Source organism: Ovis aries, chromosome 4 (genome assembly GCF_016772045.2).
Source record: "Ovis aries strain OAR_USU_Benz2616 breed Rambouillet chromosome 4, ARS-UI_Ramb_v3.0, whole genome shotgun sequence".
In the NCBI taxonomy this organism is placed as follows: Eukaryota; Metazoa; Chordata; class Mammalia; order Artiodactyla; family Bovidae; genus Ovis; species Ovis aries.
In genome coordinates, this window is record NC_056057.1 from 61,237,003 (window position 1) to 61,264,228 (window position 27,226).

The 27,226-nt window shown below is 38.4% G+C and overlaps 1 protein-coding gene across 4 annotated transcripts in view; it reads right to left on the reverse strand.

The window, feature by feature from the left end:
* Positions 1–835: 835 nt before the first annotated feature.
* Positions 836–27,226, reverse strand: part of GPR141 (G protein-coupled receptor 141) — a 65,733-nt gene continuing 39,342 nt past the window's right edge. For 2 of the 4 annotated variants that reach the window (XM_004007889.6, XM_042248588.2), the window contains 2 exons: positions 10,410–10,554; positions 836–3,776 (listed from right to left, as the gene is read on the reverse strand). In XM_004007889.6, the coding sequence (XP_004007938.1) occupies positions 2,851–3,762 (912 nt within the window). In that variant the 5' untranslated portion in view covers positions 3,763–3,776; positions 10,410–10,554 and the 3' untranslated portion in view covers positions 836–2,850. Of the gene's footprint in view, positions 3,777–10,409; positions 10,555–21,777; positions 23,770–27,226 lie in introns of those variants that run through there. The other 2 variants (XM_060414765.1, XM_042248589.2) reach the window with 2 other exon arrangements.

A 27,226-nucleotide genomic window follows, 5' to 3' on the forward strand; every position in this document is an offset into this window, starting at 1 on the left:
TATATATATATATATATATATATATATAATGTTCTAAGTGTAACATAAATGAGCAATGAAAGAGAAAGTTATTTGCAATAAAAGATACGTATTTCAGTGTGTAAATGCTCAGACATGATCTCAAAGGAGACAAATTAGGCAGTCTGATGTTGGCACCTATATTTAATATCTACCTGAATACAACTACAAATGTTGTTTATAGGTGTGTGTGTTGTATATTAATGTCATAGATGGTATTTCCATTGACAATTATGATTTTCCAAAGGTATGAACAACTCTTGGTAAAGTTCTAAGGAAAACAGAATAAAATCTTTCCTCAATATCCATGGTAGCTATGCTTCTGGAAATTTTGAAAAATTAACATCATACCATACCACAAATACTATGTGTTTATGTGAAGTGAATAAAACCTAAGTAACTGCTCCAATTATTATGATCATGTGTTTTATTTCATGAATGTCTTGAAGAACAATCTAGTACTGAGTAAGACCTGATAATTTTCTTTTTAATATTTCTTTCTTTGGCTGTATTGGGTCTTAGTTGTGGCATGTGGAATCTATCTTGGGCCCCCTGCATTGGGAGCATAGCATCTTAACCACTGGACAATCAGGGTAGTCTTCACAGACTGGATAATTTTTAATTGTGTGCAAGGCAAGGTGTGCAAGGCCGCACACCTTTATAATTTTTAATTGAGTGCAAGGCTAGCCTCTAATCCCAGTCATCAAATGCCAGTAGTACTCTTTTATAATTGTGATATCCAAAAGTAGCCTGAGAGGCCAATGTCACTCCTACTCCTGCATGAGATTCACTTTCAAAGCAGTTAGAGGCAAAGAACTGACAAACTGAAATTTTTGTTTATTTTGTAAATATTAATGAATAAGATATTTTATACATTGCATTTCTATATTTGGGATAGCATTTCTTATAGGCCCGTAAAACAGGCTCTTTATTATAATATATAATAATACAGAAAAAAGCATAATTGCCTGACCTCAACATACTTAAAGACTGAAAGAAACTATAATATTAATACAATCTACAAGCTAACAAGACATTATGATAGTAAGACTTGGATATACAAGGAGAGAAACAATGTAATTCTCATAAATAATTTTTTAATTTTTTAAATAATTATAACTTAGAAAAAAACATGGATAAGAGAAAATGTAAAACAGGAAAAAAATTTGAATAAGTCATCTGTGCAGTATGTTGTCACTTTTCTTCCTCAAAATTAATTTCTATGACTCAGCAATTTCAGTAATCATAAACCTCACAAGGATATCTCTTATTCATTTGATGAATTTGTGGATGCAGAGGGTATAACAAATAAAGAAAAATCTTTAAATCCTAAACATTTACCTTGCTGGGAGGAGAAAAAAATTACCTTAATTCACTCATTTCTTCTCTTCCTACCAAGAATCACTTCAGATTTTGAAGGATCAAATAGGAAAGAGGATCAGTTCTTTGCTAAGTTGCAAGATTGTGAAACTTTGAGGGAAATAGTAGAAATGTGAGCATGAGGGGAAAAATCCATAGTTGTATGTTTCAATTTAGCAGTCTAATCTCATAGTCTAGCTTAATGGTTTTTCTATGTATTTCTCAGAAGTTCTTTTTTTTAGGATATTGTTTTCATTTATTTAAAGACACATAACTAAGGGAGGAAGGGAACTCTAAAATTTCAGTATAACTTTCTGTCTCCAAGGAAAATCTAAATTGTGGCCCAAGACAACTAGAAATCCTTCAAAAAACAGAAAGGGGGGAGATTTAATCACTTCTCTTGGGAACTAATTTTTATGCCTAGCAGCATATTGGTCAGGGTTATTCTCTAAGTTACAGTTTCACCATTATTTAGATATATTCAGAAAGTTTTAAAATGATTTTTGGAGATATTGAGGAAAGTGATCTCATTCTTACAACTTATCTTTCAAAAGACAAATCTAGGTACCTTGTTTAATCACAAAGAGTTCTGTTTCTCTTGATGTCTAGGTGAGTGACTTCTCATCAGAGTTTTGATCATCTAAAACAGTTTTGTTTTTTTTTTCAATACTATTCTCCCCCCTCATGTTTGTGTGTGTGTGTGTGTGTGTGTGTGTGTGTGTGAGGGTGATTTGAATGGTCATCTCATCTGGTTAGCCAAGTGAAGTTTGTTGTCTTTGATGTAGAATCATGACTAGGATTAATTTACCTAAGTTTTGGAGAAGGCAATGGCACCCCACTCCAGTACTCTTGCCTGGAAAATCCCATGGACGGAGGAGCCTGGTAGGCTGCAGTCCATGGGGTTGCGAAGAGTCAGATACGACTGAGCGACTTCACTTTGACTTTTCACTTTCATGCATTGGAGAAGGAAATGGCAACCTACTCCAGTATTCTTGCCTAGAGAATCCCAGGGATGGGGGAGCCTGGTGGGCTGCTGTCTATGGGGTCGCACAGAGTCAGACATGACTGAAGCAACTTAGCAGCAGCAGCAGCAGCAAGGGGAATGAAAAGAATTAGAGGGCTGAGTCCAGTTCAAAATCTAAGGAAAGGCCATGTTTCAAACTGAGGAAATTAAAATAAGGTAGAAAAACTCAGAAAACATTGGACCCATAGTACCTGGATGGGCCAAGTAGACATTTTATATTGGAGAATAATGCAGTATTGCAACTCCAGGTAGATTGAACAACACTAGTCTTTGTATATGTATCATTGAGAGATGATAAGAATTAAACAAAGGCTGAAATGAATGCTCTGACATTTTACAGTCCTTTTGTTTGGTTGCATCAAGACATGGTTTTAATCGAGTAAAGAAATAGCCATTCCTGTTTTTACTGTCAATATTAAGGAGGTAATGTTGAATACTGTAGTCTGTGGCTAACGGCATAGAAGACAATTCCATAGGTCAATTATCTTTTGCCTAAACCAGTGGCTTCCCCCAAGAACAAAAAGCAGCAAATCAAAGCAGCTAATCGCTGTTATACTCAAGAAGATTTCATTATAAAATGCAACATTGTAGTTACAGTCTCTTGAGTTTGCCACAGTGTACAGGTAATAAATCCGAAAGCACTGGTAGGGAAGGAAGCAAATAAGGATGACTCCTATAAAAAGCAGATTTTTCAACTGAGCCCAGAACTCTTGATGGGATAGTAAGGAGTGTCCGAGCTTCCGTGCCATCAACACAATGATGATGATCTGGAGGACCAAGAGAATCACTGCGATGACTATGACAATAGCGACTATCATATAATTGATGACTTGCACATATGCATGAGCAAGTTCCTTGTGGAATTTGAAACAGTGGTGGCTGTCATAGCCCTCATGAATTCCATACTGAGAAACAACCAGGGGTACCACAATGATAATCACCAGTAGCCACACGGCAGTACTGGCAGCCACAGCATGTAGTTTTCTGTAGAATTCCACTTTGTCCTTGTGCTTGAAGAAAATGAGGTACCTGATGACTAGAATCACCATGTAGAACAGGAATGTGAGGTACATGTGGATGTGCAGCATGGCACTCACAAATCTGCAGAAGGACAACCCAAATGTCCAAGTGTGCTTGATGAGGTAGGTCAAGCGAAAAGGCACTGTGAGCAGAAAAACACTGTGGACCACCACCAGGTTAATGACTGCTGTGGTGGTCACAGACCGGGTGTTCATTTTCACAAGCAGGAACAAAATGGAGATGATGCCCATCAGCCCTCCAATAAGCACTACGAAGTAGAGCCTGGTTAAATGAGGTGTCAATATAGGGTCATCGCAGGTGGAAGTATTGTGGGCAGCCATGCTTCAGAAGTCACCTGGAAGAGATAAAGCACCCGTGTAACTGACAAGCTTCCAGAATTTCGTTCATATATTGTTTCCATTAAACTGGCAGGGTGACTTTGTCAATTTTCTGTTTACATGATGTAAACCTTTTATGCCTTAAGAATGAGAACTATTGTCATATGCATTTCTGGGTACTCTACACTGAAACCACAGTAAGTCATTGATTCTTGACCTTTAATAGGTTAAAGACCACTTCAAGAGGCCCTCAGAGATACATGTATATCTACATAGTTAAAACTATTTGCATAAAGCTTGATTTCGGACCATTTGAAGCTGATACATAGATACTGGTATTGCAGTAACAACGGGGGGAGGGGGGCGGGTAATATCCTAAGATGGACAGAAAGCAAAGTGGATGCATTAAGCACACAAAATGTTTTTTTCCTTTAAGTATCATTTAATTCTCCAATTCCTTCCAACTCATCAGCAAGTGATCCAAGAATATTTATACTTTATTTTTTAAAAGATATTATTTGTTTGGCAAAAAGGAAAAAGACTAAATCAAGGTAGCAGCAAGAAATAGGAGGAGTTATCTGAATTTCTCATCACAGTTACATAATCGTCTAACAGTGAGTGCTTGACTAAGATCTTATCATGGGCCCCCCTGAGACCATAGCATGTCTCCCAATTTTCCTATCAGTTCAGTTTAGTTGAGTCACTTGGTCGTGTCTGACTCTTTGCGATTCCATGAATCTCAGCACGACAGGCCTCCCTGTCCATCACCAACTCCCGGAGTTCACTCAAATTCACATCCATCGAGTCAGTGATGCCATCCAGCCATCTCATCCTCTGTCGTCCCCTTCTCCACCTGCCCCCAATCCCTCCCAGCATCAGAGTCTTTTCCAATGAGTCAACTCCTTGCATGAGGTGGCCAAAGTACTGGAGTTTCAGCTTTAACATCATTCCTTCCAAAGAACACCCAGGACCGAGCTCCTTTAGCATGGACTGGTAGGATCTCCTTGCAGTCCAAGGGACTCTCAAGAGTCTTCTCCAACACCACAGTTCAAAAGCATCAATTCTTCGGCACTCAGCTTTCTTCACAGTCCAACTCACACATCCATACATGACCACTGGAAAAACCATAGCCTTGACTAGATGGACATTTGTTGGCAAAGTAATGTCTCTGCTTTTGAACATGCTATCTAGGTTGGTCATAACTTTCCTTCCAAGGAGTAACCGTCTTTTAATTTCATGGTTGCAATCACTATCTACAGTGATTCTGGAGCCAAAAAAATAAAGTCTGACATTGTTTCCACTGTTTCCCCATCTATTTGCCATGAAGTGATGGGACCAGATGCCATGATCTAGTTTTCTGAATGTTGAGCTTTAAGCCAACTTTTTCACTCTCCTCTTTTACTTTCATCAAGAGGCTTTTTACTTTCTCCTCACTTTCTGCCATAAGGGTGGTGTCGTCTGCATATCTGAGGTTATTGATATTTCTCCTAGCAATCTTGATTCCAGCTTGTGCTTCTTTCAGCCCAGAGTTTCTCATGATGTACTCTGCATATAAGTTAAATTAATAGGGTGACAATATACAGCCTTGGCATACTCCTTTTCCTATTTGGAACCAGTCTGTTGTTGTGTGTCAAGTTCTAACTGTTGCTTCCTGACCTGCATACAGGTTTCTCAAGAGGCAGGTCAGGTGGTTGGATGTTCCCATCTCTTTTAGAATTTTCCACAGTTTATTATGATCCACATAGTCAAAGGCTTTGGCATAGTCAATGAAGCAGAAATAGATGTTTTTCTGGAATTCTCTTGCTTTTTCCATGATCCAGCGGATGATGGCAATTTGATCTCTGGTTCCTCTGCCTTTTTTAAAATCAGCTTCAACATCAGGAAGTTCACGGTTCATGTATTGCTGAAGCCTGGCTTGGAGAATTTTGACCATTACTTTACTAGCACGTGAGATGAGTGCAATTGTGCGGCAGTTTGAGCATTCTTTGGCATTGCCTTTCTTTGGGATTGGAATGAAAACTGACCTTTTCTAGTCCTGTGGCCACTGCTGAGTTTTCCAAATTTGGTGGCATATTGAGTGTAGCACTTTCACAGCATCATCTTTCAGGATTTGAAATAGCTCAACTGGAATTCCATCATCTCCACTAGCTTTGTTCATAGCAATGCTTTCTAAGGCCCACTTGATTTCACATTCCAGGATGTCTGGCTCTAGGTGAATGATCACACCATTGTGATTATCTGGGTTGTGAAAATTTTTTCTGTACAGTTCTTCTGTGTATTTTTGTCACCTCTGCTTAATATCTTCTGCTTCTGTTAGGTCCATACCATTTCTGTCCTTTTTCGAGCACATATTAGCATGAAATGTTCTCTTGGTATCTCTAATTTTCTTGAAGAGATCTCTGGCCTTTCCCATTCTGTTGTATTCCTCTATTTATTTGCATTGATCACTGAAGAAAGATTTCTTATCTCTCCTTCCTATTCTTTGGAACTCTGCATTCAGATGCTTATATCTTTCCTTCTCTCCTTTGCTTTTCATTTTCCTTCTTTTCACAGCTATTTGTAAGGCCTCCCCAGACAGCCATTTTGCTTTTTGGCATTTCTTTTCCATGGGGATGGTCTTGATCTCTGTCTCCTGTACAATGTCATGAACCTCCATCCATAGTTCATCAGGCACGCTGTCTATCAGATCTAGTCCCTTAAATCTATTTCTCACTTCCACTGTATAATCATCAGGGATTTGATTTAGGGCATACCCGAAAAAGCAAGAGAGTTCTAGAAAAATATCTATTTCGGCTTTATTGACTATGCCAAAGCCTTTGACTGTGTGGATCACAGTAGACTGTGGAAAATTCTGAAAGAGACTGGAATACCAGACCACCTGACCTGCCTCTTGAGAAACTTATATGCAGGTCAGGAAGCAACAGTTAGAACTGGACATGGAACAACAGACTGGTTCCAAATAGGAAAAGAAGTATGTCAAGGCTGTATATTGTCACCCTGCTTATTTAACTTATATGCAGAGTACACCATGAGAAATACTGGGCTGGAAGAAACACAAGCTGGAATCAAGATTGCCGGGAAAAATATCAATAACCTCAGATATGCTGATGACACCACCCTTATAGCAGAAAGTGAAGAGGAACTAAAAAGCCTCTTGATGAAAGTGCAAGAGGAGAGTGAAAAAGTTGGCTTCAGTTCAGTTCAGTTCAGTCACTCAGTCATGTCCGACTCTCTGCGACCCCATGAATCACAGCACGCCAGGCCTTCCTGTCCATCACCATCTCCCAGAGGTCACTCAGACTCACGTCCATCGAGTCTTTGATGCCATCCAGCCATCTCATCCTCTGTTGTCCCCTTCTCCTCCTGCCCCCAATCCCTCCCAGCATCACAGTCTTTTCCAATGAGTCAACTCTTCACATGAGGTGGCCTAAGTACTGGAGCTTCAGCTTTAGCATCATTCCTTCCAAAGAAATCCCAGGGTTGATCTCCTTCAGAATGGACTGGTTGGATCTCCTTGCAGTCCAAGCAAAGTAATGTCTCTGCTTTTGAATATACTATCTAGGTTGATCATAACTTTTCTTCCAAGGATAACGCTCAACATTCAGAAAACAAAGATCATGGCATCCGGTCCCATCACTTTGTGGCAAATAGATGGGGAAACAGTGGAAACAGTGTCAGACTTTATTTTGGGGGGCTCCAAAATCACTGCAGATGGTGATTGCAGCCATGAAATTAAAAGACCCTTACTCCTTGGAAGGAAAGTTATGACCAATCTAGACAGCATATTCAAAAGCAGAGATATTACTTTGCCAACAAAGGTCCATCTAGTCAAGGCTATGGTTTTCCAGTTGTCATGTATGGATGTGAGTTGGACTATAAAGAAAGCTGAGTGCCAAAGAATTGATGCTTTTGAACTGCGGTGTTGGAGAAGACTCTTGAGAGTCCCTTGGACTGCAAGGGGATCCAACCAATCCATTCTGAAGGATATCAGCCCTCGGTGTTCTTTGGAAGGAATGATGTTAAAGCTGAAACTCCAGTACTTTGGCCACCTCATGCAAAGAATTGACTCATTGGAAAAGACTCTGATGCTGGGAGAGATTGGGGACAGGAGGAGAAGGTGACGATAGAGGATGAGATGGCTGGATGGCATCGCCACATCAATGGACGTGAGTCTGAGTGAACTCCGGGAGTTGGTGATGGACAGGGAGGCCTGGCGTGCTTCAATTCATGGCGTCGCAAAAAGTAGGACACGACTGAGGGACTGAACTGAACTGAACTGAATGGTCTAGCGGTTTTCCCTACTTTGTTCAATTTAAGTCTGAATTTGGCAATAAGGAGTTCATTATCTGAGCCACAGTCAGCTCCTGGTCTTGTTTTTGCTGACTGTATACAGCTTCTCCATCTTTAGCTGCAAAGGATATAATCAATCTGTTTTTGGTGTTGACCGTCTGGTGATGTCCATGTGTAGAGTCTTCTCTTGTGTTGGTGGAAGAGGGTGTTTGCTATGACCAGTGCACCCTCTTGGTAAAACTCTATTGCTTCATTCCACATTCCAAGGCCAAATTTATCTGTTACTCCAGGTGTTTGACTTCCTACTTTTGCATTCCAGTCCCCTATATTGAAAAGGACATCTTTTTTGGCAGTTAGTTCTAAAAGGTCTTGTAGGTCTTCACAGAACTGTTCAACCTCAGCTTCTTCAGCGTTAGGAGTTAGGGTGTAGGCTTGGATTATGGTGATATTGAATGGTTTGCCTTGGACACAAACAGAGATCATTCTGTCGTTTTTGAGACTGCATGCAAGTACTGCATTTTGGACTCTTTTCTTGACCATGATGGCTACTCCATTTCTTTTAAGGGATTCCCACCCACACTAGTAGATGTAATGGTCATCTGAGGTAAATTCACCCATTCCAGTCCATTTTAGTTCGCTGATTCCTAGAATGTTGACGTTCACTCTTGCCACCTCCTGTTTGACCACTTCCAATTTGCCTTGATTCATGGACCTAACATTCCAGGTTCCTATGCAATATTGCTCTTTACAGCATCAAACCTTGCTTCTATCACCAGTTACATCCACAACTGGGCATTGGTTTTGCTTTGGCTCCATCCCTTCATTCTTTCTAGAGTTATTTCTCCACTGATCTCCAGTAGCATATTAGGCACTTACCGACCTGGGGAGTTCCTCTTTCAGTATCCTATCATTTTGACTTTTCATACAGTTCATGGGGTTCTCAAGGCAAGAATACTGAAGTGGTTTGCCATTCCCTTCTCCAGTGGACCACATTCTGTCAGACCTCTCCACCATGACTCACCCGTCTTGGGTGGCCCCACATGGCATGGCTTAGTTTCATTGAGTTAGACAAGGCTGTGGTCCATGTGATCAAGAATACTGTTTGCCATTTCCTCCTCCAGGGGATTTTCCTGACCCAAGGACTGAACCCCCGTTTTTCACGTCTCTTGCTTTGGGAGGTGGATTCTTAATCACTGTACCACCTGGAATGTGATTTAATTATTATCTACATCTAAGTTGCTATTTACTAAATAAAAGATGTATTAATTTTTAATCACACTAATCAAGTCACTTCACTTTATTTAAATTCCTTCAGTGGCCTCCCATTTCTTTGAAGGTAAAAATCAAAATTATTAACATGTTTAGCATGTTCTGGGTTATAGCAAAATCCAATCCCTTATACCAGATTCAAGAAATAATCTAGAGGTTAAATTGACAGGATTTGACATTAATTGTATATGGAGAAATGAAGGGAAAGGAAGTATCTCAATCACTCCTAGATTTCTTGCTTGAACAACTGTTTGATAAGAGAGGTCTGTTTACTAATACCAGGGACAACAAGCATCAAAGTTAAGGGAGAATAGTAGTTGAATTATGTGGCTAATACCTGACCTTTGTAACACATTCATAATTATTCTATTCATTCTTGAATGTCTCTTCATACAATCAAGCTTACAAAGCAATAAAAATGAACCAACTGCTGATATAATACTGATGAATCAAAAAAGCATCATACTAAACTACGTATTCTCAATTGGGCAATATTGCCTCCAAGGGGGAAAATGTTTGTTCTGAGGGTGTGAAAAATCTTATTTTTGGTGTATAAAATGCAGGTATACATGTAGTATATAAACACACAAAAAGTATATCTGTGGTATTAAAATTTCATAAGGGGGGAAAGATAATTAGGGAAATAGGTATAGAAAGGCTTTTTAGAGGGAAAGTGATAAAGTGGAGAACACCACACTAAATAAAAGATGCCAGCCACAAAAGACTACATATTAAATGATTTCTTTTTCTAGAAAATCAAACCCAATATGTTAGAAGGATCAGTGTAGCTCAGGGCCCAGTTTGCAGGTGAAGGGATTTACTTCAGAGGAGCCTGGGGGAAATTACGGGATGATGGGACATTTTATATTGTGTTGTAGTTATTTGTCAAAGCTCAATGATCTGTACACTTAAAATTGGTGAATTTTCTTGCATATAACTTATAGCTCAATAGGACTAATTAAAAAATAATAATAACCTGGCCCCAGAGAGCCTCTGCTTTCCTGAGTATGGAATAGGATTTCCATGTAACCGGCATTAAAGCTTGCCTCCTGTTTTACTGGCTCTCTGTAATGTGTAATCTCTGCACTCACCTTTTATTTTTCTCTGTAGAAAAGTAGTTCCATCAGGTAGATGTGAAATTATATTTTGTTCGTATCTGAATCAAGGAGGAATGTGCCATCGTAAGCTCTGCTTGTCATTTTTTTTTCCCAGTTATTTGCCTAGAAGTTTCAGCTTCTAAAAGGAGAAAATACGATCAGTTACACACCATCCGTCTCAAGTCCTCCTTTCTCACCAACTGCCATAATCTCTCTCTTTCAGATAAAAGAAGTTTATATTACATCTCTTGTATATATCAGGTACTACATGAGATGCTTACCTGAATGTGGGCTCATTTAACCCTCAAAGCAGTCCTGGGCTTTGTGTATCAATCTGTATCACTGTACTGATTTTCAAATGAAGAAACTAAGCCTTAGTCTGGATATCATTTACCAAGTTCTTCAGAGTTTTACACACACACACACACACTCAGAAATATACAAACTCCTGCGTCATAGAGAAGCAAGTTGTGCAGCTTCTAACATAAGAAGGAGGGGAGGCCATGAAGATATTTGGTTCTACTCACATAGCTGTATGCCAACATATCTTTAAAGCTGCCCTTCCTTCTTTTTGGATTTCTTACTTTCCTATTCCTTTTACTTGATTTACAGCAGATGCCATACATTAGCTCATTCAACATCCATTCCAACCCTTTCTGGTCTGTCAGAAAATTTCTGTACAGTTATAGTGCTTGTAAGTGAGCTAGTTTCTACTAGTTTGTTGCACTACTGCAAAACTTGGAGGCAAAAGTGAAGGATGTCACTGTATAGAGAGATTAGGTTATTTGGCAAGACAGTAGTAGAAATGTCTGATTTCTCTGGGACACTAGTGGCATAGGAATCCAGTACTATATATCATGGACTTCAGAAAGCAATAGAGTCAATGATGTTTCTGCTATTAATTTCATGGATACTGAATATTGAGATATTTTTCTCTGTCTATATGGATCATGTCTTTGTAGCAGCCCAGCCTGGTTCCCAGATATTCCATGATATTTTGTAACTTGTTGCCTTCTAATAAACACCTTCTGCTTAGACCAGCTGAAGTGGGTTCTATTGTCTGCAGGTAACAACTATGATATACCTTGTTAATTCCTATTCTAAGGATCAATTGAGTCATCATTTCCCCCAGGAAGCCTTACTAATCTCCATTCTCAATTGAGGTTGTATGTAATCCCCCTTTGTCCCATGGAACATACCAATCATGCTTACCTCTACTATGTCACTCAGTTACATTTCTGCCATCCAAACAAGATTGAGGAGGGAAGAACTGAGTTTTCCTTTGTATTCATATAATCTAATGAAGTTATTTAAATTAATGTAAACATTATCATTGAAAACTAACATACTTATAGTACAATGCTCAGATATAGGTATATAGTTCAATGAATTTTAACCTTACCCTCACCAAAGACAATCAGTATCCTGACAGCTAAAACCATATAATAGGTTTGTCTACTTTGAATTTTATATAAATTCAGTGTCCTTTTTTGTGTGTATCTAGTTTAGTGCACTCAGCATTATGCTTTAAGATTCATTCATGTATATAGTTTTATTTATATCATTGCATGAATATTTCACAATTTACCCATTCTATTGTTGATGGACAATAGCATTATTTCCACTTATAGAGCTATTATAAATAACACTATAAACCATAGGCAATGAAAAGACAACCCAGAGAATGGCAGAAAATATTTGCAAACAATGCAACCAACAAGGGATTAATCTCCAAAATATACAAATAGCTCATGCAGCTCAATATAAAAAAATAAAAAATACGCAGGAGATCTAAACAGACATTTCTCCAAAGAAAGTATATAGATGGCCAAAAAGCATATGAGGGTGTGGAGAAAAGGGAACCATCCTATACCATTAGTGAGAATGTAAATTGTTACAGCCACTAGGGAGAACACTATGAGGGGTTCCTTAAAAAAAAAAAAATAAAGCTACCATATGATCCAGAAATCCCACTCCTGGGCATGCATCCAGAGCAAACCATACTTCTAGAAGATACATGCACCTCAGTGTTCATTGCAGCACTATTTACAATAGCCAAGATACGGAAGTAACCTAAATGTCCATTAACAAATGAGTGGATAAAGAATATGTGGTACATATATATACAATGGAATATTATCAGCCAAAGAAGGAATGAATTAATGCCATTTACAGCAACATGGATGGACCTAGACATTATCATATCAAATGAAGTAGTTCAGACAAAGACAAATATCATAGGATTTCACTTATATGTGAAATCTGAAAAATGATACAAATGAACTTATTTACAAAACAGAAATAAACTCACAGACTTAAAAAATAAACTTATGGTTACCAAAGGGGAAAGGTGAGTGTGGGGGATAAATTAGGAGTTTGTGATTCACATATACACAGTACTACATATAAAATAGATAATCAACAAGGATCTACTGTATAGCACAGGGAACTCTACTTAATACTCTGTAATAACCTATATGGGAAAAGAATCTGAAGAAGAATAGATATATATGTATGTGCTAAGTCGCTTTAGTTGTGTCCAACTCTTTGCAATCCCATGGACTGTATGTAGCCCATCAGACTTCTCAGTCCATGGAATTTCCAGGAAAGAATACTGGAGTGGGTTGCCATTTCCTCCTCCAGGGTATCTTCCTGACCCAAGGATCAAACCAGCACCTCTTAAGTATCCTGCATTGGCAGGTGGGTTCTTACTACTAGCACCACCTGGGAAGCCAGATATAAGTATGCTGCTGCTGCTGCTGCTAAGTCACTTCTGTCGTGTCCAACTCTATGCAACCCCATAGACGGCAGCCCACCAGGCTCTGCTGTCCCTGGGATTCTCCAGGCAAGAACACTGGAGTGGGTTTCCATTTCCTTCTCCAATGCATGAAAGTGAACAGTGAAACTGAAGTCGCTCAGTTGTGTCCGACTCTTTGCGACTCCATAGACTGCAGCCTACCAGGCTCCTCCGTCCATGAGATTTTCCAGCAAGAAAACTGGAGTGGGACTTCCCTGTACCCCTGAAACTACCACAACATTGTAAATCAACTATACTCCAATATAAAATAAAAATAAATAAATAAATAATGCTACTTTGAACATTCTCATAAATTTCTTTTGTGAAAATAACTATGCATTTCATCTTCTGTGAAAATAAATAAATTCCCAAATTCTGTTGGGGATTTACCTAAATGTGTAACTGATGGATTGTAGGGTGTGTATTTGTTCTGTTTTAGTGAAACCCAGAAAGTTTCTGATATAAATTCTCACTAACAGTACAGGAGAGTTTCAGTGCTCCACAGTCTCCAGAATATTCAGAATTTTCTGTCCCTTTAATTTTTTCCACTGTAGTAGATGTCATTGTATTTCATTGTGGTTTTGATCTGCATGTAGCTTACTGAATAATAAAGATGACCACATTCATATGTATCTGTGGGACACTTAGATATTCTGTTTTGTGAAGTGCCTGTTGAAATCTTTCACCATATTTCTATTTGGTAGTCTGCCTTTTTTTTATTGATTGGTAGTAGTCTTTATGTAGCCTAGATATCACTCCTTTATTAGAGATATGTATTATAAATATCTTCTTCCACTTTCCTTTTACCTTCTTAATAGGTATCTTGTGATGAACAGAGTATCTACTTTTTGGTATTACCAGTTTGTTAAATTGGTAATTTAACAGAGTCAGCACCTTCAGAGTCAGCACCTTCATGTCCTGGTAAGGAGCCTGGCTACTCAAAAGTAATAAGGATAGTATACTATCTTAACCTAGTATACTAGTATTTTCATCTTCTTCTTTTTTTAAAATACGCAGTTTATCTAGAAGTGATCTTTTAATATAACGTAAGGTAGGAGCCATGATTATTTTTTCCCACATGGATAAGCAATTGACTCAGAATCATTCATTGGAAATATCATTCCCACCCTCACTAAACAGTGTCATAAATCAGGTGACCACATATGAGTCAATTTAGACCTTTTTTAACTCTCTGATATATTCTGCTGGTTTGCTGATCTACATATGTGCCAGAACCACACTGTTTAAATCACTATTGTGGTATAGTAAATTTTCATATCAGGTAGTCTAATTTTTTTAACTTTCTTTTCCATAAGATTCCCTGAGATATACTGATATTCTGCATTTCCATACAAGTTCTAAAATCTGATTCATAAAACTTCTGGTGTTTTTAATGAATTTACATTAAAAGTATACATACTGATAGCTTTAAACAGATAGTAATAGCTTTTTAACACTGAGTCTTCTAATCACTAAACATAATGTATCCCTCTGTGTTTTTACATCTTCTTTAATTTGTCTCAATGATTTGTTATGATTTTCTATATAGAAGTGTTTTATATGTTTTTTTAAAAAATATTGCTTGAGATAATGATATGATATTTCTCCCTTTTTTGTTTAGTGTGGTGGATTAGTGATTGATTTGTACATGTTCCATACTTGTGAAGCTGGAATAAAACCCATTTTGAAGCAGGGTTCAATTCCTGGGTTGGAAAGATCCCCTGGAGAAGGGTATGGTGAGCCACTCCAGTATTCTTGTCCAGGGAACACCATAGCCAGAGGAACCTGGTGACCTACAGAGCATAGGGTCACAAAGAGTCAGACACAACTGAGCAACTAACACACACTTTAATGTTACATATGAACTTCATTAATATATCAGCTAATTTGAAGTGTTATATTTTATATAGAATTTTGCTTCTCTTATGAGAGAGATTGATCTATAAATCTCTCCTCAATGCCCATACAGGTATAAAAAGGTTTTGCTGGTCTCATTAAATGAGCTTAGAAATGTTCTCTCATTTACCATTTTCTAAAAGACTTTGTGTACAGTTGAGGTTATTTCTTTCAGTATTCTATGTATTCAACTGAGATTAAATTTATTTTTATTATCTAAATCTTTCATATATATACTGTTTTGTGGGGGGTTTCTGTCTCCCGATTCTAGCGGCAATTGAGAGTGATTTGTTAAGATTTATATTCTTATTATAGATTGTTCAGTATTCTTTTCATTCCATCAACTTTTATTTCATATGTTTCTACACTATGTTATTAGACCATAAAACTTTAAAATAGTGATTGTATATATTAATCATAAAATGTCCCCTTTATTTCCAAAATTATTCTTCCTTAATATCTACTTTTTATAATATGCAAAGCCTTTTTTTGGTTAAGTATTTATTTGTACTTTATATCTTTTCGCTATCTTTTTATTTGTAAACCTTTATGGTTCTAACATTTAAAATGTGTCTTTGTAAATATCATATAGTTGGGTTTTGTTTCTTAGATTCAGTCTAACAGCTCTTCTTATTTCAACTGTTTATTTACATTTGACAGAACTTCTGATTGAAGTTGTGTCTAATATATCATCTTAATTTTATTTTCTGTTTGACTCAACCATCCATGTAATGTCTCTTTCCCTCTTTCTCTGCCTTCCTTTGGATTATTCAAGTATGTTTTATTTCACCCCTTCCTCCTCTATTAACTTCTTAGTTATATATTTTTCTACTTTTTTTGTAGTAATAACCTAGAGATGTAGCATGCATCCTTTTACCTATTATGGGCTTCCCTGGTGGTTCGGCAGTAAAGGATCTGCCTGCCAATTCAGGAGAGACAGGTTTGATCCCCAGGTCAGGAAGATCCCCTGGAGAAGGAATGGCAACCCACTCCAGTATTCTTGCCTGGAGAATTCCATGGACAGAGGAACCCGGTGAGTACATGGGGTTGCAAAAAAGTCAAACACAACTTAGCAACCAAACAACAAGCCTAATACAAATTATTACTCTAGCCACTTCCCTCCTATTGATACAAATTCAGAACATTTTAATTCCATTTTCTCTCTACTTCCATTTTATTGTTATATATTTTAATTCTGCATACATTTTAAACTCCACAATATATTATCATTGTATTGTACAGTTAATAATCAATAGACATTTATATTTACCCACTTAGTTTTCTTTCCATGGCTCTTTTTTTTTTTTAAAAAAAAGATTTTATTGAAGTATGATTGACATACAAAAAGCTATATACATTCATGTATACAAGTCAATGACTTTAAAGGTAAGTATACACCACAGTCATCATCCATGCCATAAGCTGGTCCATCACCTTCAAAAATTTCCATATGACCAAGCAATCCCACTACTGGGCATATATCCTGAGGAAACCAGGATTGAAAAAGACTCACGTACCCCAGTGTTCATTGCAGCACTATTTACAACAGCGAGGAGATGGAAGAAACCAAGATGTCAGTTGACAGATGAATGAATAATGAAGTTGTGGTGCATATTACTCAGCTATAAAAAGGAACACATTTGAGTCTGTTCTAAGGTGGACGAGGTGGCTGAACTTAGAGCCTATCATACAGAGTGAAATAAGTCAGAAATAGAAAGACAAATATAGTATATTAACACATATATATGGAATCTAGAAAGATAGTATTGATGATCCTACTTGCGGGGCAGCAAAGAGGACAGAGACATTTTGGACACAGTGAAGGTATTAGGCGGTGGGATGATTTGGGAGAATAAAATTGAAGCATAACATTACCATATGTAAAATTGATAGCCAGTGTGGATTCCATGTATGACCCAGGGAGCCCAAAGCCAGTGCTCTGTGACAACCCAGAGGGGTTGGATGAGGAGGGGAGTGGGAGCAGGGTTCACAGGGAGGGAACATATGTATACCTAATGCCGATTTGTGTTGATGTATGGCAAAAACCATCACAATACTGTAAACTAATTATCCTCCAATTAAAAGCATCATCCTGCCTTCTTTACTTATTATTATGCATGGAAACTTAACATAAGATCTATCCCCTTAGCAAATTTTTAAGACTACAATACAGTATCGCTAGCTATAGCCTCTATGCTTTACAAATTTCTAGGATTTATTCTTCTTGTATAACTAAAATGTTGTACCCTTTGGCTAACACTTCCCTGTTTGCCCTTCCCCACAGTCCCTGCCTTGTCATTTTGTTGATGGCTTCCCTTGCTGTGCAGATACTTCTTGGTGTAACATAATCCCACTTGTTTATTTTTGCTCTTGTTGTCTGTGCTTTTGATGTCACATCCAAGAATTCTTTTCCAAGGCTAATGTCAAGAGGCTTTTACCATATATTTTCTTCTAGGAGTTTTGTGGTTTCAGGTCTTACAATTCAGTCTTTAATCCATTTTGAGTTAACTTTTGTATGTAGTATAAGATGAGGCTTCAATTTCATTCTTTTAAATTCGGTTTTCCAAGACCATTTATTAAAGAGAGCTACCCTTTCCCCATCGTGTATTGCTGTCACAGATCAATTGATATGCATGTATGGGTTTATTTCTAGGCTCTCTATTCTGCTCTGTCTATGTGTCTGCTTATTTGCTGGTAGTATACTATTTGCATTACATTGTAATATGTTTGTATTACAGCTTTGTATGGTAGCTTTGTCATACATTTTGAAATCAGAAAATGTGTTGCCTCCAGCTTTGTTCTTCTTGCTCAAAATGACTTTGGCTACTCAGAGTCTTTTGTTGTTTCATATGGGTTTTAGGACTTTCTTCTTTTTCTGTAAAAAAATGCCACTGAGATTTTGATAGAGATTGTATTAAGTCTGCAGATCACTTATACTAGTATGGATTACTATGGGTAGTAATTTTAATAATATTAAATCTTTTAATCTATGAATGCAGAATATTTCCACTTATTTCTCTCTGCTTTAATTTCTTTCATCACTGTTGTATAATTTTCAGTGTACAAGTTTTTTACCCCCTTGGTTAAGTTTATTCCTATTTTATTCCATTTTTTTCCCTGCTATTGTTAATGGGATTGTTTCCTTAATTTCTGTTTCAGTATTTTATTATTAGCTTATTGAAATTCAACTGACTTTTTGTATGTTGATTTTGTATAGTGTAACATTAATGAATTCATTGATTAGTTCTAGCAGGGTTTTCTGTAGAATCTTTACAGTTTTCTACATATAAGGTGACATTATCTGCGAACAGACAATTTTACTTCTTTCCAATTTATATGTTTTTTTGTTTCTTTTCCTTGATCTTTTTATTTCTTTTAATTGCTTTTAAAGTTTCTCTTTAATTTCACTACTATGCTGAATAGAAACAGCAAAAATAGGCATCCTTGCCTTGTTCTAGATCTTAGAGGAAAAGATTTCAGCTCTTCACCAGTGAGTCTGATTTTAGCTCCGCATTTTTCATATGTGGCATTTATTGTGTTAAGTTCCCTTTACACATACTTTTTTGATAGTTTTTATCATGAAAGTGTGTTGAATTTTATTGAATGCTTTTTCTGCATCTCTTGAGATGATCATGTGATTTCTATCCCTCATGAGGTGTATCACATAGATTGGTTTTTTGTATATTGAACCATTCTTGCATAGAGGGATAAATTTCACTTGGCCATGATGTATGATTCTTTCAATGTACTACTGAATTTAGTTTGTTAATATTTTGTTAAGCATTTTTGCATTCGCACTCATCAGGTATTGTGCAAGACCCCCAGATGGTCTGCCTTAGTTGGCAGCTGCTGCACTCTGCCGTATCTTTCTTTCAGCTAAGCTGCGCCATGCACTCTCTCGGTCTGCCTGCAGGGGACACTCTCTCACTCACATCGCTGCCAAGGAACCCAGCTCCACTATGGTAACAGAATGAGAAGAGACGTTTAAAGGCTCTTTCTTCCTAGGGCATGTTCTTTTTTAAAACTCTCTTCCTCTTTGCCCCCTTCTCCATGGCACTTTCTCTTTTTTGTTCTCTTGAAGACTGCTCCATTCCACAGGATTGTTCTCCACCACCAGGATGACTCATTGGCTTTTGAAAGCCAAACAGAACTAGAATGGAGCCTAGAGAAAGATGACAATGAAGCAGTATAGTAAAGGCTTTTGAGAGTCACAGGTAGTAAGGGAGATCAGATACGGATTTGGGCTCAGTTTCTTCCCGGAAGAAAAAAAAAGAAAAAAAAAAGCAATGTATCCAAGAAGTATTTCTGTGCATGTGGTATATTACTCCAGTGATTAACAGACATTTTAAATTAGTTAGGATAAAAAAGTTCTTTCTCCTTTCCTTCTTCCTTTCTAAGAACTAAGAGAAACACTTAAGTTTCCCACATGCATGACTTGCTTGTAGCCATGACTGTGTACGTCCAGTACCACACTGTCAGTCCCTTCCGCACCAGTGCAGGGACAGGGTCATGCCGCATGTTCACAATATCCCGAAGCTTGAGAAGAGATGGGCACCTGGATGAATAGCACTGTTTTATGAATGTTACATTAGGGAATTATATTCTGCGAATGGAAGCTGAAATATTGAAACCTGCAGACAAGTTCTCACTAGCATTATGAGCAATGCCATATTTTTCTAATGTCAAATTTCTTTCTACAGTTTACTTCAATAACAACATCAATTTAAACAAAGTACACAGATCTGTTTGAACCTGGACAATTAAATCTTTCCTCATCTATTACTTTATGTGTTAGAGTTGGATACCCACAAAGAGTGGGGGTATCTCAAGTTTTTGCACAAAATTGGAATTTCAAAGCTTAAAAGTCTTAGAAAGAAATGCCTTCATTTCAAAAACTTTGAGCACACACGAAAATAGTAAATGCCATTCAGGAATGTTTCCAGTGCCTCACTACAGAGCAATAGCTTGCTAGTAAGAACAGTCCCTACATGGGGAAAATCGAGAGGATGGCTGAGAGAAGCAGTGAGATCTGTGACAGCTGAGCCTAGAAGACAGTACCTGGGGACCTGGAACAACCGAACCAGCACCCACAGTCACAGTGCTCACTCAAGAGCAAGCTCAGCCAAGGGCTTCGATGTGGGTTACGTGCAGAACTCGCCAAGCGAGGTTTGACAAACCCCTACAGACAGTGCATAGTCTCTTACTAACTGAGAAGCTGTTTCTTTCCCTGAATGTCAAGTTTAGATGCTGTGTGTTTGGATTTTTAAGTGTTCGGGCTCAGGTTTGGAAATTTGCCCTGTGCTTTGGGACAAAGACATTTTGAAGAGGATGCACCTGGAACACAGAAGAGAGCCAGATCAAATGTCTGAGACATACTGGTTATTATCAGTTAGGAGCTCTAGCTCAAATTAACTCCTTTAAAGGAGTACTTAAATTAAGTCCTTTAAAAAGAACTCCACCTCACCCCCAGTTCTTGCAGAAAAAAGTAATGTGAGCCTCAGCCCAATAACTTACTGCATGGTAACCAGTGGCTAAGTGGTAAAGAATCTCCCTGCAGTGCAGGAACTACAGGAGACATGGGTTCAATCCCGGGTTAGGAAGGTTCCCTGGAGGAGGGCATGGCAACCCACTCCAGTATTCTTGCACGGAGAATCCCCATGGACAGAGGAGCCTGGTGGGCTACAGCCTATGGGGCTGCGGAGTCAGACACAACTGCAGCGACTTATTAGGCACACACGCACAAGTGGCAAGTATACCTGCAATGATTGAATGAGGTTGTGAAAGATAAAGGGAGAAGTCGAGAAAATGGGGGACAGAAGGACAGAGAAGCAACAGGAAAAATGAAAAGAATAAGGAGAAGAAGGCAGAGGGAGAGAAGAGGAAGAAGGTGCAGGCTCTAAGAATCCCAGCCAACCATGCCATCATCACTTACAGGCCTTGAGCTAACTAGTATTTTCCGGGCATCAGAGTTTTTATACCTGGAAATAATACAAATATAATGATTTGCCCAGTTGATTGTCTAATATAATATGAACTGGTTACAAAAGAGTGCAGTTGACCTTTGTAATACCTGAAAGAAAGTAAGGGATATAGTTTATGTTTCCATGGAGATGATCCATTTGTAAATCCAAGAAGCCAGGGAAGTTTTTAGAGCAATATCTATAGCACTTATTTGCTGCTGTTATTCAGATATGTCACCCATATGTCTTCACTGTGTTTCCCCTTGCCCGAATAGTCTACCCTGTTCATTCTCTCCTGAACATTCCTGAGGTCCAAACTCAGATTCTTTATCCTTCAGGCCCCCACCCTCCACCCCCTTATACATTCTCAGCTGTTTTCTTGCTTCAGCTAAGCATCTCATTCCTTTTTTGTTTGTTTGTTTCTTCTTTAATTCCCATTTTAATTCTTTATTTTAGGCATTTGTGTATCTGTTTTTAATGTTGAATTTCTTTCAGAACTAATAAGATATTTTTTATAGTAGGCATGAATTTTTAACTGAATGGGAGATAAGGGTAGAAAAACCACCTTGACCTTATTAAGCATACCTTTGGAAGGACCATATTGGGATCTAACTCCATAGCTGATGTCAGGATCTTAGAATAAATATGGCCCAGAGCACAGTCTCCTAAGAGCAGGACTGCTTCCCTGGCCCTCCGGGAACCTCCTTACCTTGGACAGTGAGCTCTTCTTTATCTCTGTGCTTGACCCCTGAAGTACAGCTGGACCTCAAACTCCAATCTCTGCCTTCTCTCATTCTCCTAATTTGGGGGAATTCCCTGGTGGCCAAGTAGTCAATGCCCTTGGATGGAAGACTACCTCAATATTAGCAGCGAGACAAGAAGTGGCTTCTGTGGCTGTTTGATAAGGAATCCATGATAGAACTAACATCAGAGGCCAGTCTATGAAATGAGAATCCTAAAAAAAAAAAAAAAATGTAGAGTCCTACAAAATGGCATTAGGCAATCTATATCCTCATGAATGCATAGATTACGGGTCTCGGGACCACCCCTCCTTTCAAGAAGAGCATCTAGAATCTACTTTGGGATTTCTCACTTCATTTAATAAACAAATCACATCATTTAAAGCATCTTTCATATAGTAGGTAGTTAATATTCTGAGATTAATAAAACATATCTCATCCCTCCCTGCATTTAAATCTCCTTTTGTCTGGGAGGGAAGAAAGTGGTACATAAATTATTTGTCAATACAACAACACCTACAGGTACATTTAAAATACCACAAGAATCCAGAAAGGGGAGTAATGTATTTAACAAATAGTGGAAAGTGGAGGCATCAAAATGTCATAGCAATGGATAATGCTGGGGCCCAGATATGTACCAGGTGCCGGATCCTAAAGGATGCGCTGAAGTTCTAGATGCAGAGGGGAAGAAGTAGAGCACTTTGGGTGAAGACAAGAGTCTTAGAGAAGGCATGGATGTATGTTCAGGAAAATACCAATAATCTGATATGCCAGGAACATTAGTAAATGAGTAGAAAAATAAGTGAATATCTATAGATGAGGCCTACCAAATAAACATGTTCCCACTCTGAGGATTTCCTACTGTATCCTGAAAATTATAAGAGATTCAAAATTTTAAATATCAACATTTTAATATTTCAGTTGAAAAAGCTTCCTTTTGGCAACAGAATGAAGGAAGGATTGGGGGAAGTCAGGACAAAAAATTGATACCATAGTAGGCTATTATGCTGATTAAGTTTAAATGATACATGGACTGGTACAAGTTGATACCACCTGGGAAGATTAACCCCCAAATTAAACAAAAATTGAAGACTCTAGGGGTTGAGAGGACATTGTATACTTCAGGTGTATCAGTTAGCAAGTAATGACATCTATATGTCAAATCAACAATAAAAAGACAGGAATAATCACTAATGTTTAAAGAAAACAAATGCCACTTAAAAAAAAAAAATCAAACTCCTCAGGCAAATGAACTAACAGACTAGCTAGTTGGCTAAAAGGACAAAGGATGAAACGTAACTTTAAATATAATCAATACCCTCAGTAAGAAGAAAATGATGTGAAAGAAATTCTGTTACAGTTACTGAATAAAAGATGTAGCAGAAACACAATTGGTGAGCTTATAAAAATGTTCAGAAAGATTCTCACAGATGGAAAAAAAAGTAGCCAAGAGAGAATACTGAAAGGGAATGCTACAAAGCACTTAGGATAAATCTAAAATTCCAGCATTGTTTGGAGAGAGCAGAATGGAATGGGACGCTCAAATAATTGAAGACCATCTCCTACAATAAAAAAGATGACCTTTTTATGTTAAAGGCTTTTACCCAGTACTGAGCTGAATTAATAAAAAAGACTCACGTTTAGAGACATCAAGATGGAATTTCAAACCACAAAGAACAGCACACTTGTGTATCCACGTGGATGTCTAATAAACATCTCAAATTTAGTATATCCAAAGCTGAACTCCTATACCTTTCTTCCCCACCTCCCAGACATACATATAAACTTGTGACTTTCAAAGTCCTTCCAGGCTTAGGTGATAGTAACTCCACTCTCTACTGCCTGAGTGAAAACCTTAAAGTCATCCTAGATTCCTCTTTTTCTCCCCAAACTGGTCTCCAGTCCTATTGTCTTTTCTTCAAAATAATTAAGATAGGGTCCCTGGATCAGATTTTTTTTTATAAAGGACATTCCTGGGACAATTGACAAAATCTGAACAGAATGTATAATAAATTAAGTAACAGAATTGCATCAGTGTTGCTTTCCTGACTTTGGTCACTGTATGTGGTTATATAAGAGAATGTACTATTCTTAGGAAGCATATACTGCATGCCACAGAGATAAAAGTATCATATCTTCAACTTATTTCCAAAAGGGTCAAAATATTGTAATATATGTACGTAAAAAGTGAAAAGCAAATATGATAAATGTTACAACTGGGAAACTGGGTTAAGAATATATTGGAGTCTTTCGTACCATTTGTATAAAGTTTTTAGAAATACAAAATTTTTCTATGTTGAAAAATACAAAAAAAATAAATCTAAGTTGTGTCTTCTCTTCACCACTTACATTGCTAAAACAACTGTAATTCAAACCACATCGTGTTCCACTAGGATTATTATAACAAATTTGTGGATTCTCCCTTCTTTTACTTTTGCCTCCCCTATAGTCTATTCCCCAGGCTTCCAAGGTGGCTCAGTGGTAAAGAACCTGCCTGCCAGTGCAGAAGATATGGGTTCGGCCCCTGGGTCGGGGAGATCCCCTGGAGAAGGCAGTGGCAACCCACCCCAGTATTCTTGCCTGGAAAATCCCGTGAAGAGAGGAAACTAGCAGTCCATGGAGTCACAAAAAAGTTGAACATTATTTAATAACTAAACAACAACAACATAGTCTATTCCTGCTGAGCAACTGAGGTAATCTTCCAAAATATAATTCAAAATATAACAACGAAGGGGTTGTTCGTCTCATCACAACTCTGATGGCCTCTCATTTTTCCCAGAGTCAAGCCAAAATTTGGAAAATGCCTAATATGCCCTACAGGAGCATATTAACCCTCTCCCCCCATCCTCTCTTTCTTTGATGTTATCTCCTGTAACTCTCCCTTCTGTTGGTGAATTCCAAGTAAACATAATGGGCTGTTTGCTTTTCCTCAAGCTTCCCTGATATGTTCCCACCTCAGGGTCTTTGCACATGAAGTTTCCTCTTTAGGAGTGTTCTCTCCTCAGATATCTGCACAACTCGCACCTTCACCCTCATCACATCTCTGACCAAAGCTGCTTCATTGATTCCTTTCCTTTCTATTTAAAATGTCAACACTTGACCTCTTCTACCCAGCACGCCTCATCCTCTTTTTATTCTTTTATTCTCCACAGCCTTTATCGCTGACATGCCATACGTTTTTGTTGTTTGTTTCTTTGCCTTCTTGCTCCCTCCCCTATGATTCAGACTCCTGAAGGACAAGAAATTCTGTTTTGTTCACTTTTTTACCTCCAGCACTGGGAATAGTGCTTTGCATATAATACTTTCCTAATAAATATCAATAATTGTTGAAGGAATGAAATGAAACATACTAAAAATTCTCATAGAAGGGGAAAAAACCCAGATGCATTATAAAAGGTTTTAAGACAAATCAACATCAGACTTTTGACATACCGAATGCTGGAGAAAACATTTGAAGGGCTTTGAAAGACAGTTTTGAATTTAGAAGTCTGCTTTCAACTAAACTACCATTTGAGATGGAGAGAAAATGAAGCATGTATTCTAATACATATACACTCAGAAAGTTTACCTCTCTCAGATTTTCCTTGAATGAGTAATGTATATTCTAAAAATGAAAAAAGATATGTGGGCTACCAAAAATAAAGTAGTGGGGGAGTGACACCAGCATCACAGTGATGTGAAATGCTCTCTTTGTTTCTCCCCTTCAAGCAACAACCAGTAAAAAGTCCACAACTCAACAAAGGTGTCTCTGCCCAATGTACCAGGGTGCTGGGGCGTTCCACATTATCTGTATCTAAACATGGGTGGACTAGAACAAACAGAGGAGGGAGAACCAGAAACACAGTGGAGATGGCGCCTGCAATCCCAGCTCACCAGCCACAGCAGCTGAGGAGGAGGTGCAGACAGCAAGAGCCTCCCAGCCACCATGCAACCACAGCCACAGGAAAATGGGTCCCTGTCACAGAGACACCCATGACGCCCTCTGCCTGCAGCAGCAGAGCCTACGAACCTGACAAAGCCAGACATGGCGGAGGTGCCTGCACCACCCAGCTCCCTATCACCTTCCCCTTCCCCTGTGCTTCAGGAGCCCACAACCCAAAAGATCCTGAGCTTGGTGGAAGAGCCCACTGTCTGGTGCCCCAGCCAGTCATGCCAGTGACACCAGCAGCAACAAGGCACCACTGATCCATCCTGGAGGGAGGCGCAGCTGTGATAATGAGGGCCCTGGGCCATCCCTTTGACAGAGGCCCTGAAAGGTGAAAAGTGCCGATTCTCAAATTTAACCAGAGGCAGCGAAGGTAAAAGAAACCAAAATCGTGGTATGGCGCCACCTACTGGGACGCAGAAGAAAGGCCTCTAATTTCTAGATGCACCCGCTGAGTTCTTCAGTTCAGTTCAGTTCAGTTCAGTTCAGTCAGTCGTGTCCGAATCTTTGCGACCCCATGAACCGCAACACGCCAGGCCTCCCTGTCCATCACCAACTCCCGGAGTCCACTCAAACCCATGTCCATTGAGTCGGTGATGCCATCCAGCCATCTTATCCTCTGTCGTCACCTTCTCCTCCTGCCCTCAATCTTTCCCAGCATCAGGGTCTTTTCCAATGAATCAGCTCTTCGCATCAGGTGGCCAAAGTACTGGAGTTTCAGCTTTAGCATCAGTTCTTCCAAAGAATACCCAGGACTGATCTCCTTTAGGATGGACTGTTTGGATAATTCTTAGAGACAAGTTAAAAAAAAAAAAAAAAGGAACTTTACCTAAAGAAAGATGTTGAATAGTTCAGATGCACCAGCAAAGGAACAAGTCATCAAGCAGCATGAAGAACCAAAGTAATGTGGTACTAGAAAAAGAAAATGGCAGTTCTCCAGAAACCAGACTTTACGTCACATAAGATTGTGATCTAACTGATAAGAGAATTAAAACAAAAAACTATTATGAAGAAACTCAATGAGCTACAAGAAAAGTCAGAAGGGCAGTTCATTGAGCTTAGGAATAAAACTAATAATCAGAGGGAAAAGTTTACCAAAGAGATTGAAACTCTAAAAAATAACCAAACAGAAATTCTGGAGCTAAAGACCTCAATAAATAAGATGAAGAATATATTAGAAAGCATTAGAAATAGAGTGGACCATACAGAAGAGGGAACTAGTGAGCTCAAAAATAGAAATCTAGAAATGATACAGATAGAAGAGGAAAGAACACTGAGATTCCCCCAAAATGAAGAAATTCTCCAAGAATATTCCAACTCTTTTAGGAGGGGCAAGATTAGGGTAATGGGTATACATCCTAGAAGGAGAAGAGAGTGAATATTTAAAGAAATAATAGCTGAGAATTTCCCAAACTTGGGGAAGGGACTGGATATACAAGACTGTGATGCTAAAAGAATATCTAATTGCTGCTGCTGCTGCTAAGTCGCTTCAG